Source organism: Filobasidium floriforme (assembly GCF_021052385.1).
Source record: "Filobasidium floriforme strain CBS 6241 chromosome Unknown HD553scaffold_23, whole genome shotgun sequence".
Taxonomy (NCBI): domain Eukaryota; kingdom Fungi; phylum Basidiomycota; class Tremellomycetes; order Filobasidiales; family Filobasidiaceae; genus Filobasidium; species Filobasidium floriforme.
This window is the reverse complement of record NW_025763644.1, coordinates 81,119-96,310: the sequence shown is the minus strand read 5'-3', so window position 1 is coordinate 96,310 and position 15,192 is coordinate 81,119. Positions and strand designations below refer to the sequence as shown.

The 15,192-nt window shown below is 51.6% G+C and overlaps 4 protein-coding genes across 4 annotated transcripts; 3 read left to right on the top strand and 1 right to left on the bottom strand.

The window, feature by feature from the left end:
* Nucleotides 1-1,142: 1,142 nt before the first annotated feature.
* On the top strand, nucleotides 1,143-3,395 carry HD553DRAFT_362457 (glycosyl hydrolase catalytic core-domain-containing protein; the record flags this gene model as incomplete). Its single annotated transcript, XM_046183993.1, has 7 exons — nucleotides 1,143-2,025; nucleotides 2,106-2,265; nucleotides 2,369-2,518; nucleotides 2,612-2,704; nucleotides 2,808-2,934; nucleotides 3,115-3,187; nucleotides 3,308-3,395. The coding sequence occupies exons 1-7, from the start codon at nucleotides 1,166-1,168 to the stop codon at nucleotides 3,393-3,395; spliced, it is 1,551 nt and encodes a 516-aa protein (XP_046033637.1). The 5' UTR covers nucleotides 1,143-1,165.
* Nucleotides 3,396-3,838: 443 nt separating this feature from the next.
* On the top strand, nucleotides 3,839-6,632 carry HD553DRAFT_317820 (PIN domain-like protein). Its single transcript, XM_046180800.1, has 4 exons — nucleotides 3,839-4,052; nucleotides 4,153-4,311; nucleotides 4,444-6,357; nucleotides 6,445-6,632. Exons 1-3 carry the CDS (start codon nucleotides 3,991-3,993, stop codon nucleotides 6,131-6,133), a joined length of 1,911 nt encoding a protein of 636 aa, XP_046033636.1. The 5' UTR covers nucleotides 3,839-3,990; the 3' UTR covers nucleotides 6,134-6,357; nucleotides 6,445-6,632.
* On the top strand, nucleotides 6,633-9,088 carry HD553DRAFT_317817 (uncharacterized protein). Its single transcript, XM_046180799.1, has 10 exons — nucleotides 6,633-7,429; nucleotides 7,544-7,615; nucleotides 7,689-7,725; nucleotides 7,796-7,845; nucleotides 7,911-8,057; nucleotides 8,121-8,147; nucleotides 8,208-8,320; nucleotides 8,402-8,606; nucleotides 8,669-8,758; nucleotides 8,833-9,088. The coding sequence occupies exons 1-10, from the start codon at nucleotides 7,112-7,114 to the stop codon at nucleotides 8,977-8,979; spliced, it is 1,206 nt and encodes a 401-aa protein (XP_046033635.1). The 5' UTR covers nucleotides 6,633-7,111; the 3' UTR covers nucleotides 8,980-9,088.
* A 1,437-nt stretch (nucleotides 9,089-10,525) lies between these two features.
* Nucleotides 10,526-13,192, bottom strand: HD553DRAFT_317815 (general substrate transporter). Its single transcript, XM_046180798.1, has 13 exons — nucleotides 13,098-13,192; nucleotides 12,844-13,009; nucleotides 12,703-12,765; nucleotides 12,445-12,629; nucleotides 12,039-12,373; nucleotides 11,859-11,914; nucleotides 11,781-11,785; nucleotides 11,417-11,699; nucleotides 11,311-11,349; nucleotides 11,157-11,235; nucleotides 10,991-11,089; nucleotides 10,886-10,912; nucleotides 10,526-10,813 (listed from the first exon to the last, which is right to left on the bottom strand). The coding sequence occupies exons 1-13, from the start codon at nucleotides 13,160-13,162 to the stop codon at nucleotides 10,644-10,646; spliced, it is 1,572 nt and encodes a 523-aa protein (XP_046033634.1). The 5' UTR covers nucleotides 13,163-13,192; the 3' UTR covers nucleotides 10,526-10,643.
* Nucleotides 13,193-15,192: the final 2,000 nt, after the last annotated feature.

Genomic DNA, 15,192 nt, shown 5'->3' with positions numbered 1-15,192 from the left:
GGCGGTCATGTTATGAAGAGCTATGTTCGATCTTTCGACGACCTGAGGATCTCTCCACTGCAGTTGCACAACGCATTTAGTAGGGCGGCGCGTAGGCTTTACATGTAAGAATCTGGATACAATCAATATCACAAGTGGCTGCTAATGGATTTGACGTCGATCACAGAGCGTCGTCCGGCGGCTACACTACTGTCGGTGGCTACGACTGCACAACCTTTGTGCGGTTGGCTTTGGAGGAGATAGCCATACTCGCAGGAGAACCATATCCTACTTGTGTGCCTTGGTATAATGATAGCAAAGGCAAGGTTGAGGCCGTACCTTTCGTGAGCCACGAAAGGTACGGCCTCAACCTTTCCTAGCTAAGGAAATAGCTTTTACATATCAAAGAAAACCACTCGTATATAATGACTCGTATATAATGACTCGTACATAATCACTCGTATATAATGACTCGTACATAATCACTCGTATATAATCACTCGTATATGATCACTCGCATATAATCACTCGTATATGATCACTCGCATATAATCACTTGTACCTCATCATCAGTACATCGTTACTCGTCTAATCGCGTTGATGATTTCGTCTTTTCAAGCGAGGTTGTAATCCAAGAGGCAGTAGGGGATCTATACATTCGGGTTTCCCTTTTACCGAAAGCGACCTCGCTCATATGTCTCGCTTCGAGATCCTGTGTGTAGCAAGACTCACCATACTCAGCTCAGCGATGAACGACGGTAAAAAGATTTTATCGTGATATGGAACCGGTGATACGTTAAATGGATCCCTTGTCAAAGGCCTTCTCCTGATTTGGGCCCCCGAAAGATCATCATTGAGCCCCTTGTTTGGCGGCGCGGAACATGTCAAAGGATCCCTTCGCAGCAAATGTGGAGCGCGGCAACAGGGACTGGATTGCGCCTGATATAGAGACCCTGTTTCATAAGGCAAACTTTATCCTTTGTGTGCTTGAAAGCGCGTCGGTACAGGATATTACTTTCCCTTTGTCTGAAGACAAGTATATATTTGGTCTGATCGATACCCATGATTGTTATCGATAAACAAAGTTTACATGATTCGGAACTTCAATCGATCATCCTATGTCCACGAGCCTGGCGCTACCCTTCTCTTCCTACATTCCTCAAGCCCCCATAGTCCGTTTTCAGTCATGCAGCCTCACGTACTCTTCTCCGTCTTGAGCGCGCTCGCCGCCTCTCGATCGCTAGTCCTCGCAGCTCCGGTAGGAGAAACTGACGTTCAAGCTTCCGTCATCGAAAAGACCGTCACCGAGACGACCACCTTGACCTTGATCCGGGAGGTTCCCATGTCGACCACTAGTGTCGGACTGGCCTTGAGCCAGCTTCCTGTAGCGGCGGTTACCGGCGAACAAGGGACGACCGTCGTCAGCCCAGATGTGCTTACTACTTCGCTTCCTCCCCCTGCGGTGATCACCAGCGAGTTTTCGGCTGTCTTGCCTGAAGACGCCGTCCCGCCTCAGGAGACAGCTTCCACGATTTTGGCTGGATCTTCCACTGGTACCGCAGAGGCGACACAGAATTCGAGACTGACCAGTATGAACCCTGCTGAGCCCACTGCGACCGTTCAAGGTCCCCCTGAAGGAATCACCAGTACCGGTACCGCCGAGTCGGCTCCTCTTCAGTCGGACGTCATTGGACAAAAGACTGTCACTTCCGATGGGCCCGAGCAGACCGCAACCGAGACCGCAATTTCCGCCACACAGGCCGAAATGACCGCATCTGCCGATCCTAGTCAGGGGGTTCCTACCGATGGCGAGATCGTCCCGATCACCAGCGTCCTGGAAAGTGGATATTCCATCTTGCCTACCGTAGTGCCTACTGGGACCATGTCCATGTCGGCATCTGAACCCGTCCCGACTGCTGAGACACCTGGTGGGTGCAACGCTACGGCTCCGGCTGAGGCTGGGAAAGGTAAAGCAGGTCTTGGATGGATGAAGGATTCCGGAGAATGCGCGTCGGATTTCCTGCAACCCGGAAACAAAGTTAGCTGGTGCGCATCCTCCTTTATTTTCAGCTCAAGTTCAATCCCCTCGACGATCATGCTGATTCCTTTACCGTTGACGTTGATAGGGGTTGGAACTGGAGCGCAAAGAGGGAGCTCGTACCTGCCGTCCTCGACTTTGTCCCGATCCTGTTCGGAGGGGATAACGATACGATCAGCGGATTCCGGGAGGCTAAAGATCAATGGGGTTTCGGGGTTACTTCTGTGATGAGTCTTTACGAGCCGCACGTGAGCGAGAACTGTGCAACGACTTTATTCTGTCGCGAGGATAGAAAGTATCGCTCAGGCACTGACAGAAGATTATGTATTTTTGCTGCTGTTTCTTTGATAGCTCGCGGAAAGGGCCAACATCACCGCCGAGAACGCCGCTGGGATCCACAAAGAGGTCATGAACGGGATGAAAGGAGTCTACGAGATCGGTGGGCCCGTCATGTCCCAAGACACTACCGGGTCGATCGAGGTGGCGAAAAAGTGGTACACCGTCAGTCACGCATTTTCACCCTTAGAACGAGTCGATTAGACTGATATATTTTACCTTCATCATCGGCGGTGCGATGATTGTGAGACGATGTAGGACTTTTACGTCGCCTGTGACCAAGGGTGCGTTATCGATTTCTTGCCTATCGCCATCTACGGTACGGACATCACCAAGTCCATCGGACAGATCGTCAGTCCCTTCATCCCTTCTCAGTCTGATATCCCGCTGGGAACCACCTCGCTCACCGTCTTCCCTCCTCATCTCGTCTCGAACGTTCATTTTACATCCATAGACCGAATGGTACAACCTCTTCGGTGCATCCAACGGCACCCCGATCTGGATCGTCGAGATGGACTGTAGGGACTTATCGACCGCCCAGGGGTGTCCTGCCGAAGCGGCCGACGCTTATGCGCGTGCGCGTGAGTTGCCCTTTGATTTTTCGCCTTTTCGACTTTACACTGCTCTCCAAAATTTCCTTGAAATTCGGATTCGGGTTCGAAACTTCGAATTACAATGCTATCCATAACGATATGAGGGTTGGTGGAGAAGTAAGGCTGATTCTAACTTGTTCTGTCGGTGTGTTTACGGGGATACTGTAGTGATGGATTGGGCTGATTCGACCGAATGGGTCCATCGGTACGCCTGGTTCGACGTGTTCGTCACCGCTGGCTCGTAAGTCCCCATCGATTTGAGTCTAGATTGAGGATGAACAGGACGGCTGAACATACCCCGGTCCTGAAATGATCCTGTGCTTTGGCATGGCATTTGCTGTTCGGCTATAATATGAAACAGCGACAAGGATAACGGAAACTCCTTGGTCACCTCCACGGGGACACTCTCTGATCTTGGCCGACGATACGCCTACGGCCCCGCTCAATGAAGATCACCTTCTATTCACACTTACTGAACATCGTAGTCCAAGATAGATAAACTCTCACTCTCGTTAGATCGTTTGTAAACACAACCCATGTGTGATAGTTATGATAACCGTTGCTTATGTTATTCGCTGGTCGAATCTTGCCGCCCTGTTGACATTTTGGGCGTTGGAATGGAGGTGGAAGTGACCATGCTCAATACGGTCGACTCCAGCCGAACATCTATCGACAGCCGCTACGATAGTAGTGACCTTCTCGGGATCAGGTATGGAAAACCGCAAAGCATGAATGCGCCCAGGGTTGCACGAAACTGACCTCCCTGACGAGATCGTGGCGTCTTTTGATTTGCATCCGCGCGAGGATGCCCAGGGACTGATCCGATCAATCCTCTCGTTCATCAATCTCATGCAAGTCGATTCGATACTCGGACGATATCAACCAACTCGTCCAGCGATGTGATCATAATGCCATGCCATAGAAGTATATAAGAAAAAACTTACTCCAGCCAGTCTCCGGTATAGCTTCACTGTCAAATGACGATACCCATACTCCAACTACACCCTCCATCCAAATCGTCGATATAATAGCGAGCGAGCCATCATGCGACCTTCTCTTATCGTCCGCGGCGTTCAAGGATTGGGAGTGGCCATCAAGAAGGACTTGTGAGTGTCGTCCTCTACTCTCTTGAAACATCCCACACCGAGATGAGAGTCAGCTTCCGATTCTGACTCTGCTTGGTACGTTGGGCGATACTGTACTCAGTCCGGAATTGGTCAAGACCTATAATCAACGGTGGTTCGACCCGAACATCAAGGGCAAGACCGTCGCTCTCGATGCGACCTTGATCACGACCAGGTTCTTTTACACTCAATCGTCGGACGACTCGTTGGAGACCAAGAGGATCGTTATGGGATGGCATCGGTAAGCCCCTCCCCCAAGCGAGATTACTGTAGGGGTCTACAGTATCATAAATATTCGAAATAATGTTGATCAACTATCAATCACCTACAAACTAAACTCATCATCCTACGGTATCGCTCTCCCCGTCATCAGGCTCATCAAAAGCATGAAACGAGCTTCCGTCAAACCCATCGCGATCTTTGACGAACCCGGACCAAGGGAATGGAAAGCCCGTGAACACGTCAGACGACAACATCAGCGGTCTTTACACCTCGCCAGGTCGTTACTCGAGGACGCTAGGAGAGAACGGTTGGGGAAGATCGAACAGGTCTTGATTGATGCACGGAGGTTGTTGCAAAAGGATCGACTGCCGGTTCTTTGGAACGATGCCGGGAGTGACATTGACTCGGAGTTTGATATAGAAAAAGAACTCTTGAACCTGGAAGATGTCCAGGTCGGCGGTCCTTCTCAAGGAGTTCTCGTTCTCGATCTCGATCTCCAACTCGATCCGGGGAAGAAGGTCTTACAGGCCGCCTTGATGCTATTGCGGGAATGCAGGGCGTCCAGTCGGCCCGGGGAGAAGCATACGAACAGGTCTAATTATCAGTTCTTAAAGGACCGGTTCTTAAAGGAAGATTCCGAGACCGAGGCCGAGGTAACGGACTTTGTGGAGGGAGAGATTGGGCGGGGTGGTCCTGAATCCACTGTCGGAGATGCGGGGAGGTTGGAAGTCGATGGCGATAACCCAGATGATGGGCTCGTTGCCATCGAGAAAGGGTTGGAACGTATTTCCCTGGCCGCTCCGAGTCTCGAACTAAACGAAAAGACGTTAGACGAAGCTTTGGTCGGGCAGGAGGAAGACGACGTTGATGTAGAAGATATCGCTACGGTCGTCGTCGAGCCCTCTCACGATTTTACCGAATCCATCCGTCAAACCGCCCTGACGGCCAACGAGAACTACCTCCTCTCCGACATTATCAAGACCCTGACCTCGACCTCTCCTACGCCCACTCAGATGACGTTTGTCGAGTATCAACAGGAACTCAGGAACCTGCAAGACCGAGCGAGGGAAGTCGCTCGGACTTACGAACGCAGTCATGCCAAACCGACCGCTCAGGACATCGAGGAAAGCCGGGAATTGCTCCAAGTCATGGGGGTGCCGATCGTCCAGGCTCCTTCGCCTTACGAAGCCGAGGGTTTGGCCGCGGCCATGGTGGCTGGGGGCATGGCGGACTATGCAGGGACGGAGGACTCGGACATACTCGTCTACGGCGCCTTGCTCCTCAGGAACGTGGGCACGGGCACCCAGCCTCTTCAATCGATCGATGGGGAAGAGTTCCGATGCGCCCTGGACCTGTCTGAGGGGCAATACCGCGATTTCCTCATCCTCAACGGGACGGACGCTTGCGAGCGTATCCACGGGGTCGGCTTTAAACGGGCCTTGAAGTTGATCAAGGAGTATGGGAATATCGAGACGATCCTGGAAAAGGCCCAGTCGAAGAAGATCTCGTTACGAGCTTTGACGCAGGAAGGGTACCTGGGTCGAGTTGCCGCAGCTAGACGAGTATTCGAGGATTTGCCGATGTTGCCCACGGAGCTTGAGGTGCGGCAGCAGGACGTAGAGGTCGGGGTTGTGGATGGGTTCCTGAGGGACCGACATGGGATCGTGATGCTGACCGACGAGGACACCGTCGGACTCGGGGATACGGTAGAGACGGGTTTCAGCGAAGAGGTCGGTCTAGACCAATTAGCTGTCAAGCGAAAGCGAGAGGATGAGCCATCGATGCCGGATCTCCCTGAGGACATTCCGGACTGGATGGTCGGCGCCGGTCCGCCGAGATAGAGGTCGAGGTACTGGACAACTATAACGATCTGTAATTCTGTACACTAGATTGCACACCCAGGTTCTCTCAGCAAGCATCGAAAGGCCATGCAATTCAGAACGAACCTTGCGTAGACGCTATCATTCCTGCTCTGGTGGCAGTTCCCAGCCGGATTGTTAACAGCTCACGGGCTCGAGAACTCGATCAATCATATCTTCACTAGACACAAGCTCACAGGCCACAGGTAAGGTTCAAAGGATGGTCGGTGGGTGGAAGCCTGGCGCCCGCGCTCATTCGGTTTGAGATGAACTCAATCACATCATTTTGTCAGGATCTGAAACGTCCATCATCATCGATCATCATCATCTTAGCGACGACCTAGGGGTCGCCCTGGTCGCTACGGGGTTGTTGATGGTTGATGAGACGCGCTGCCCGGTCCGGGCGCATCCGGTATTGATCAACCCCTTTGATCATTTCTCCCTATCTTGTTATCGCTCGTCATCCTTCTCATCCTTCCGCCCAAACTGTAAACATTCTGCCCGAGCGATGATCCCTTGCCCACATGGAGATTCTCGCCGTTTCGGACTGAGACCTTCTACATGTCCACCCGATGTCGCTGCCTGCTCTGCTCGTTCGAACGCAGTCGGAGGATTCGCGAGAAGACGTATGGAACGACGATCCCGAACATGCATCATCATGATCATCATAGAAAACACCGAGGTCGTCGTTGAAACCTGAAACATGATCGGGACTCCTGCTTCCCTTCATGTCCCCCTCTACGCTCTGGAACGGCCATCAAAGGGAACGAGATCAACATGACTGTGACGGCCGATGGTGCGCAAAAGGACCTCCTGGATTGAAAGAGACCGGATCTTCCTGTTCCCCCCGATCTCCTTTCGATCAACTCGCACGCTGGCCGTCTTCCTTTGCATCATCCACAAAGTGTAAACAATCGGAATGAACAGTATATAGAGAGTACCAAGGGGAAAGTTGCCAGGATGATGGTCGTTCGGGCAATCTCCTCGACAGGTCAAGATCTCGATTTATCATATCTTTCGACTCGCCGGACGGTCCATCATATACCTACGCCCTCTTCCTTCGCTCACCACGCAATGCCCGTACTCCCTCCGGGGCTCTCGCCCGAGTTTCTCGAGCCCATCTTGAAAGCCGAGCTCTCCAAGCACAAGTTCCTGAACCTGGGCGGTTTCCTCTTCGGTGCCCTTGTTGATGCGACGTTGTTCGGGATGATGATGGTCATGCTCGGATACTGGGTCAGCTACGTCCCCAAAGAGAGGCTGCACGTCAAGGTCATCCTCGTGAGTCTGACCTTGTTCGATTGCGAAGACTGGTATGGACGACTTACGGTTGCTGTTCGAACCCCTTTCTTCCCTGCGCACGCCGTCCTTTGGACCGTCTGTGATACGTGACAGGTATGGGTCGTACTCTGCGCCGTCGCATGTACAGGATATAATTGTCACTTGATATGGTATCACTTCATCCAAGTAGGTTCCCGCTGGTATCGGAGCATCTATTAGCCAATCCCTAACCGCCGCTTCAATTTGTGCACTCTGAAAGAACTTTGGCAAATGGACGCCGTTCGTCATGGCCAAGTGTGAGTGTACATGCGGTCTTGATTCCGCTGCTATCGCTCATATCCATGATCGTCTCGTTCATTTACGTAGGGGTCGGCTGGTGGGCCATATTCGATACCATCACCGTCATCCCGGTCCAAGTGAGTCTGTCAACCCCAAATCCTCGCTCGCAACTCTACCTTTCCTGATCCACTGCAACCCATAGGCCTTCTATGCGGAGAGGGCTTTCCGCCTGATGGGCAACAATTGGTGGTTGCTCGGTGTCATCGTCCTCGGGATGGCCTGTCAAGCTTCGGCGTCGATTGCCGTTGCGGTTATCACGGCCACTACACCAGGGTTCGAACAGGTCGAAGTGAGTTCCCCGTGCCTGCTTGCTACTCAACTCTTGACGTGGATGCTGAGTCTCGGACGCCAGGCAACGAAAGCGGTCGTCTACATCTGGGTGAGTTGTTGCTCCGTCCTATATGGCAATCAACCTGTACTCATGACAATGATTTTGCAGCTCACTGCGACGCTCTTCGTCGACTTGTGCTTGACCGGTTCCATAATCTATGGTCTGCTGAAGAGCAAGACCGGTTATAGCGAGACGTCTCGTTTGATCAACAGGCTCGTCATGTATGTCGTGTCCGCTTCCAACAAACAGAATCACGCCTGGCATACATTCCCATCTGACTCGCAATACCTTTCGCTCTGTAGGATTACTGTCGAATCTTCCCTCGCAGCAACACTGGCGGCTGTGGGATTCATGATCAACTACTGCATCTGCGGGAGCGATAACCTGTTCATGCTCTTCTGGGAGATGTTCCACCCGAAGCTTTATGTGATACCCTTCATTGCGGTCCTCAACTCTAGGCTCGACCTACAACGAGGCTTTACGTCCAATGGAGTCTCGGCGGATTCGGTAAGCTCGACGCGTGTGTAATGTTATTTTGTGTCAAAGTAGGCTAACGACGCTATTTGCAGGACGCTACGTTCGCGCTGAGTACGTCTAGCCAGGATCCGACACATAGCAAGTTGGAACAGATCAAGATTGACACTACCACCGTCCGAGAGGTTCGTTCGGGCTCGTTCAACATCATATACAAGCCTTCCGATTAACCACAGGTTGCCCTGCCTCTTCACTACAGGAGCATCCTGTTCTACCCTATCGTGTCGGTCTGAATCGTCGCACTCTGGATGACGAGTCGAGTATCGGTGCTCATACGGCCGATCACGGCGATAGTTCGACTGCGTTGAACACGTTTGAGAGTTTCCGGCCTCGTAACCCCTTCTGAAGCGGACGTTTACTCTGTATAGGCTCCTAGGTTTGAGGGTGTAGATCGTATTTATAATGAAAACAATGGATTCGTGGAGATCCTGGCTCGTGTCGCATAAGATTCGCACCCGACGTGATGAATGTATACTTCTGGTCAGACCAGCGATTCAAGAACGATATGAACACCCTCAGCGCCTATGTTCAGTAAGTCTATACAGTACACATACTGTCGCTAGTCAAGAGGAGTTGAGCAGTTCTGCAGTGACTCAATGCGCCGAGTTATCCGCCAACACTGTTCCGATGGTTGCTCCTGTTTCAGCTGACCAGATCGAACTCACGTAGCCTTCTTCTCTGCTCGTGTGGTAACGCTGTTGATATATATGTTAAATAACGCAAACCCGCGCAACACGTAGGTCGTTAAGGATGTCGACGCTTTTGGCAGGGATCCGAGAAGCCGCTACTGAGTTGGCGCTGAGGTGCATGAGGACCGAAAGCACCTCGCATGCCGTTGCCTAAACCGACTATGAATGTCTCAGAACCTAGGCTCAATGGAAAATAGCCGACCTTCAAGGTAAGACCCCTTGCACACTTTATTGCGAGCAAGAATTGTTAACCACAGTATCTATGCTAACCATGGCTTGTAAGCGCCCCAAATCCGCTTGCTAACCGGACTCCGAAGAGTTTTTTGACTTTGTCTTTTTGAGTCCGTCACTACACTGGTTCTACCACCCCACTCTTTTCAGCATCAGACCCGCTACATCACCACATTATCCACCATTTATGGACCTCTTGAGACTGTTGACAGCCCAGATTACTTTCAGATCAACGAATATGGGAGGGGGCAATTATTGCCGAGCACAAATTTTCTGACTGCCCCGCATCATACCAGGTCGATCACATCCTCAATTCCGGTTTCTACCCCAATTTAAAACAAGATTGCAAGCTGCCTTCTTCCCCTGCATTTAGGATCTGTCAAGCCGTCGAACTGAACTTGCGTCCTGCTGTTGCTCTGCCTGTTGAAGAGTCTCGCAAGGAGAGGCTTGAAACAAAGTGTCAAACACTGCAGGTAAGTCTCAATGTAGAGCAACAGGTCCGACTTGACCTTGATGTGAAGTTGTTAAAGGTGCGCTGATAGGGGAAGATCGCATCAAAGTCCCTGAATTACGCTTACCTCCGCACGTCTTTGCGCTACAGCTTGAAAGGAAGGAGAACAATCTCAAGGTAAAGCCTTCAGAGCGGAATGCGGAGATTGACAGTCTCTGCAAAGAAGTGATGAGCCTACAGGATCAGATGGCCGTCAGCGCGACACGTTTCAGGTTGCGACAGAGAGTATCCGCCGAGACGCGGAACGAGAACGCGCCATCGGCCAAAAGAGTCGAACGGCTCACGATTGAGGTTGGAGACGTTCCCGTCGCTGATGCCAGACACTGGATTGCATGTTCAACTGATTTCACATGTATCGCTCGTCCTCGCAGACATATGGCAGTTTCGTAGCATATGCATCACCCCCGCAAAAGTCTCGGCGTCCGGCACTGTCGACCCTTTCGCCAGTCTTCTGTAACAGGTTCATCTCCAATCGAGACCACGACGCATGCGTTGTGACAGGTGCGCTACAAATACACATTAGTCGATGGCAAACTTTTTATCTGGTTTTGTACAATGGAAAGACGACAAGGTACTCCTTTAATGTCCCATCATCATGGGAGGCGCCTTCCTCCTCTCGCGATGCACGATCTCTCCCTTGTCGTTGACTTCGGGAATCTCGTCTCGTCGGTTTGGTGGCGTCCACTTCGATGACCTCCAAGGCTTGATCTTGAGGGCATAAAGCTCGTCGATCTCCTCCAAAGAAAGGCCTGCGCAATATAAGACGGAATACCTTGTTAGCGATTTACTAGACTCGCCATACCATCTGAGCGTGAACGTACCTTTAGTTTCCGGCAACATGAAGAAGACTGAATGGCGACAAGTTCCGTCAGACAATCGTATACAGAGATAATGGGCGGTGATGAGTGGCAGCATATGCGACTCACTGTAGATGAGACCATAGAGCAAAACACCAGCAAAAACGAGCAGGATAAGAGGACCGATTTCATCGGCGATCCTCGCACTGAAGAATCCGAGCAAGAAGTCTATAGGTACGAATTTCGTTTAGCCACTAGGCAGTCGCGACTCCGTTCGTACGATCCTTTGACTTACTCCACAGCCAGTTGGTAGCAGTTGCCACAGCAATACCCTTGGATCTGACTCGGAGGGGGAAACTCTCTGCGGAAATTACCTGTCGGTTCGAAGGGAGATCACAGGTAAGTTGAATTTCTTTTTGCATCAGGACCTGGCAAGGAATTTCACTTACCCAAGGAACTGGTCCCCAGAAAGCACCGAAGAAGAAGATCTAAGGAGACGAAAAAAGAAACAGGTAAGCGTCTGGGAATACACCAAGGTCCTCCCGCTAGACTTACCTGGATGATCGCAAACGCCACCAAGATCTGTCCTCCCGTAGTATTCCGGCTAGTATACTCGGAGGCAGGGGTATCGGCGGAAGCCAACATGGTGTGTCCCGCGGCGGCGGCAATGACGGCGCATGTGATCTCTCCGACGGAACCAATGAATAGCATCTTTCTCCTTCCCAATTTCTCGATGAACCACAGAGCGGGGATGGTGGCGGCAAAGGTGACTGCTCCCAAGATGAACTGGATGGCGTACGTCGATAAACCAGTACCCGATTGCGCGAAGAACGCGGGCCTAGAAAAAATATTGGGTATGTTTCAGTTAAACCCGGACTTGGCAGAGCTTCCGTATCAATAAGAGGTTGTAAATATTCACCCATACTGCCGAAAGGGAGACATTATGATATTAGCATCGCAGTACTAAATCGCAGGCTCAGAAACGTATATCACTCACGTAGTAGTAGAAGTTCTGACCGTTAAGCTGCTGCACGAACTGAATCATGCAGGCATCTGGTTGGAGAAAATGTCATCAATCGCAAAGGGAGACGCGCAAGTCGTCACGAACAGTTGAGAACGGGATTTTTCCATCAGCGTCGCATGCCAGCGCGAGACTGGAAGAGATCGTGCAACTCACTCAGAGTACGCTTCCACATCTGATGGTTAGTGCTAAGGAGCTCGAACCAGCTAGCTTTCCCGCCCTCGTTTTCCAACTCCAACATGGTCTCCAACTCGGCCATAGTCTCGTGAACGAGCGGATCGTCGATATCACAGTTATTCATCTTGGCGATCGACCTCTTGGCCTTTTCCGGGTTGTTGTAGTTGAGACAGTGTCGAGGGCTCTCTGGGAGGAACATGGTCCCACAGCAGAGGACGAGACCGAAGACGAGCTGGAAACCGACGGGGATCCTCCAGCTTGCGGAACTGTTGATACCGTGGGTGATCCAGTCGAGACCGTAAGCCCACATGATGCTGCCGAATCAGAGACGTGTATGTAAGCAATCGTAATCAAGAGCCGCGCAAGGCGAGCGCATGGAGCTTACCCGATGGTGATCATGACTTGGTAGAGCACGACAAGCGGTCCTCTCAGATCCCGAGGAGCGGCCTCTCCGTTGTACAGCGGTACGAGGGCGGACAACGCTCCGACTCCGAGTCCAGCGATGAACCGACCTACGGTGATTTGGGCGATACCGCTCATAGAAGCGGTCTGGATGACACATCCGATGGTCTGTTTCCACATCAAAGGGCGAGTTCAGTTTGAGACGCGCTGGGCTTGTATGGACCGATGGTGTATCACTCACGAAGACGACCGACCAGAAAAAGATGGCGCCCTTCCTTCCCCATTTCAAGTCGGCGGTGAAACTCTGCACGTACAACAACGAAGAAGATCGTTTAGCGAACGTTGTTGTTCCAGATACAACCCAGACGTCGCCCGCGCCCACCTGAGCGATGGATCCGACAAAAGTTCCCGCTCCCAAGAGCGAGGTGATAATGGACTGCCTGTTCGCATCCAGGTAATATGTCCCATCGGCACGTTGTTCACCGAACCGTTCGATGAAATCGGGCATGGTGAAACATGAACTGATGACCCCGATGTCATAACCGAACCTATCGAGCGAGAGTGGGGTTATCGAAAGCCATCCTCAGCCCGCCGTGTTGTATGTGGTGCCCCTTCTCGTCGATGACGTAGACTCACAAAGCCCCTCCTAGAGCTGCGAACACGCAGAATCCGATAACCCTCAACGATTTAGGTCTAGCCATGATGTAGGGTGGTTGGAACTATGATCTCCTTGACTGATACATGCGACTTCATGCGGATGCCTCGAAACGGGGCGCACGATCGCACCTGACGACTATATACAATAAGACGAAACGGAGTTGTCCGGGGTTTTCGAAAAAGGTTGATACATGCTCGGTCGATCGACGAAGTGATCATAACGTATGAACCGTCCGAATATCCTCCGTTAATCCGTTCTCTCAGCTCGGACGTGCAGTCTCGGGGCCTACGAGGTCGGTCTGGCACGTTGCCGCAATACGTTCTGGTCGGCAAGTCGTTCGGGGGACAAGTGCGCGCTAAGAAAAAAGTTGGAACAGGTGTTCCGTTCCAGCAGCCGACACAGCTGATCGGAGAGTTTTGAGTGGAAAGGGTGTGACGTCATTGTTATTGACCGAGCGATCACATGGTGTTCGAAAATGGAGTGAGCCCAATTTGGGGCAACGTACCCCCAATGCCCGAGGTCACTACATTACTACTGGTTGCAGCGGAGGACCCATAGCGGCGCCCGAGAACGGGGCGCGTTCGTTCTGACATACGATGCGCGGGTTTTACACTGGATGCTCGACATACAGCGGTCGTATGATGGTGTCGCATCCTGCTTGAGATTTGCGACAGCGCTTGTCGTGCGAAAGGTGGCGGGGTTTCATACGTTGTGCTGATGGCAACCGTCCCGAGCATTGCGATTTGCAGGCCACGATGGTAAACTGGTAGATCGTGCGACAGCAATCCATCTGAATGGACCATGAATACGGCTGGACGATCGTCATCTCTTCTCCGACCGTTGAAAGAAGCTCTGCAACTAGACCGAGTGTGCGAGTTATCGATTGCGATCCGCGCATGTATGACCTTCAAACCGTTCCATGAGTCTCGATAGCTCCTATGAAACACGCCTGTTTGGTAAGGAAATGATCTTTTGGCAGGAACAAGAAGACCACGGAGACGAGTTGGAGGAGAGAAAAGCGTTATTACCCAGTGAAGCTTCGACCGTCGCGAGCGCACTACCTTCAGCTACATCGCTGTGCACGTCGAGTTCTGATGGCCAGGCCGTCGCAACCAGCGAATTTTAATATTCTTGATCAAGATGTTGCAGGCATGCCGTGTTCCGTAATTTCGTCTGACGAGCAGGTGCCAGGTGACTCGATGGACACAACAATCTCAGAGGGTCTGGGTCTTTCAAGTTGTGAGTTCTGATAAGGCAGAGGAACCCTTTTAGGACTCGACTGACTTATTTTGACAGCCTATCTACCAAGGAATTTGTTGAGAAACACTCTCTTGCCAATAGCAGCTCCACCATTCATACTGTGGATGGCATATCTGTTTGTTGAGCATCAAAGAGCTCAAGGAGAGGATCCCGCATTCTTTCAGGATCTTCAACTGTGCAAGGGAAGCTAGATAGTAGTCTTAGCTCCGCCGGAGTTTGTTCCTCGTTGTTAGGGGCTGTAATTTCCGCCTCGTAGTATGGACCGGGCAGAACGAGTCTGTTGACGTGAACGAGGAAAAGGACGATGTCAAGGTAGAGCGAAAGGTCAGCAGTACCAATAGAGGATCATACAGCATGTCATGTCAGGGTCAATCATCCCAAGCCCCCGGAATGAAAATCCCGTTCGACTGTCCTCGTTGTCTCGTCTTTATTTTATTTTTTCCTACAGATAAGATCACAATCGATCCCAGCACCACAGGTCGGGACGGATATGCAGAACGATCGAAGCACTGGGCAACTTGACAAGCGATGGGCTAGTAGCGTTGTTTGCTCGGAGCGAGACCCGGACACCTCGACCGAAACAAACTCAGAGTAAGCTCAGTGTGTGATTTCCTACCCTTTGCTGAGCGTGCGAACACTCGCCTCGCAGACGAGAACGTACAGTAAACATCGAATGTCACCACTGATGCATACTGGTATTTATATGGTATTTATGTGTATCGCAAGGTCACCCAAACAACAAGCAAGGGAAACGAATGGTTTTCAGGAAGTAGAGCAACAAAGCCGAGTGCGAGTAGAGATAGCGAATAAGGG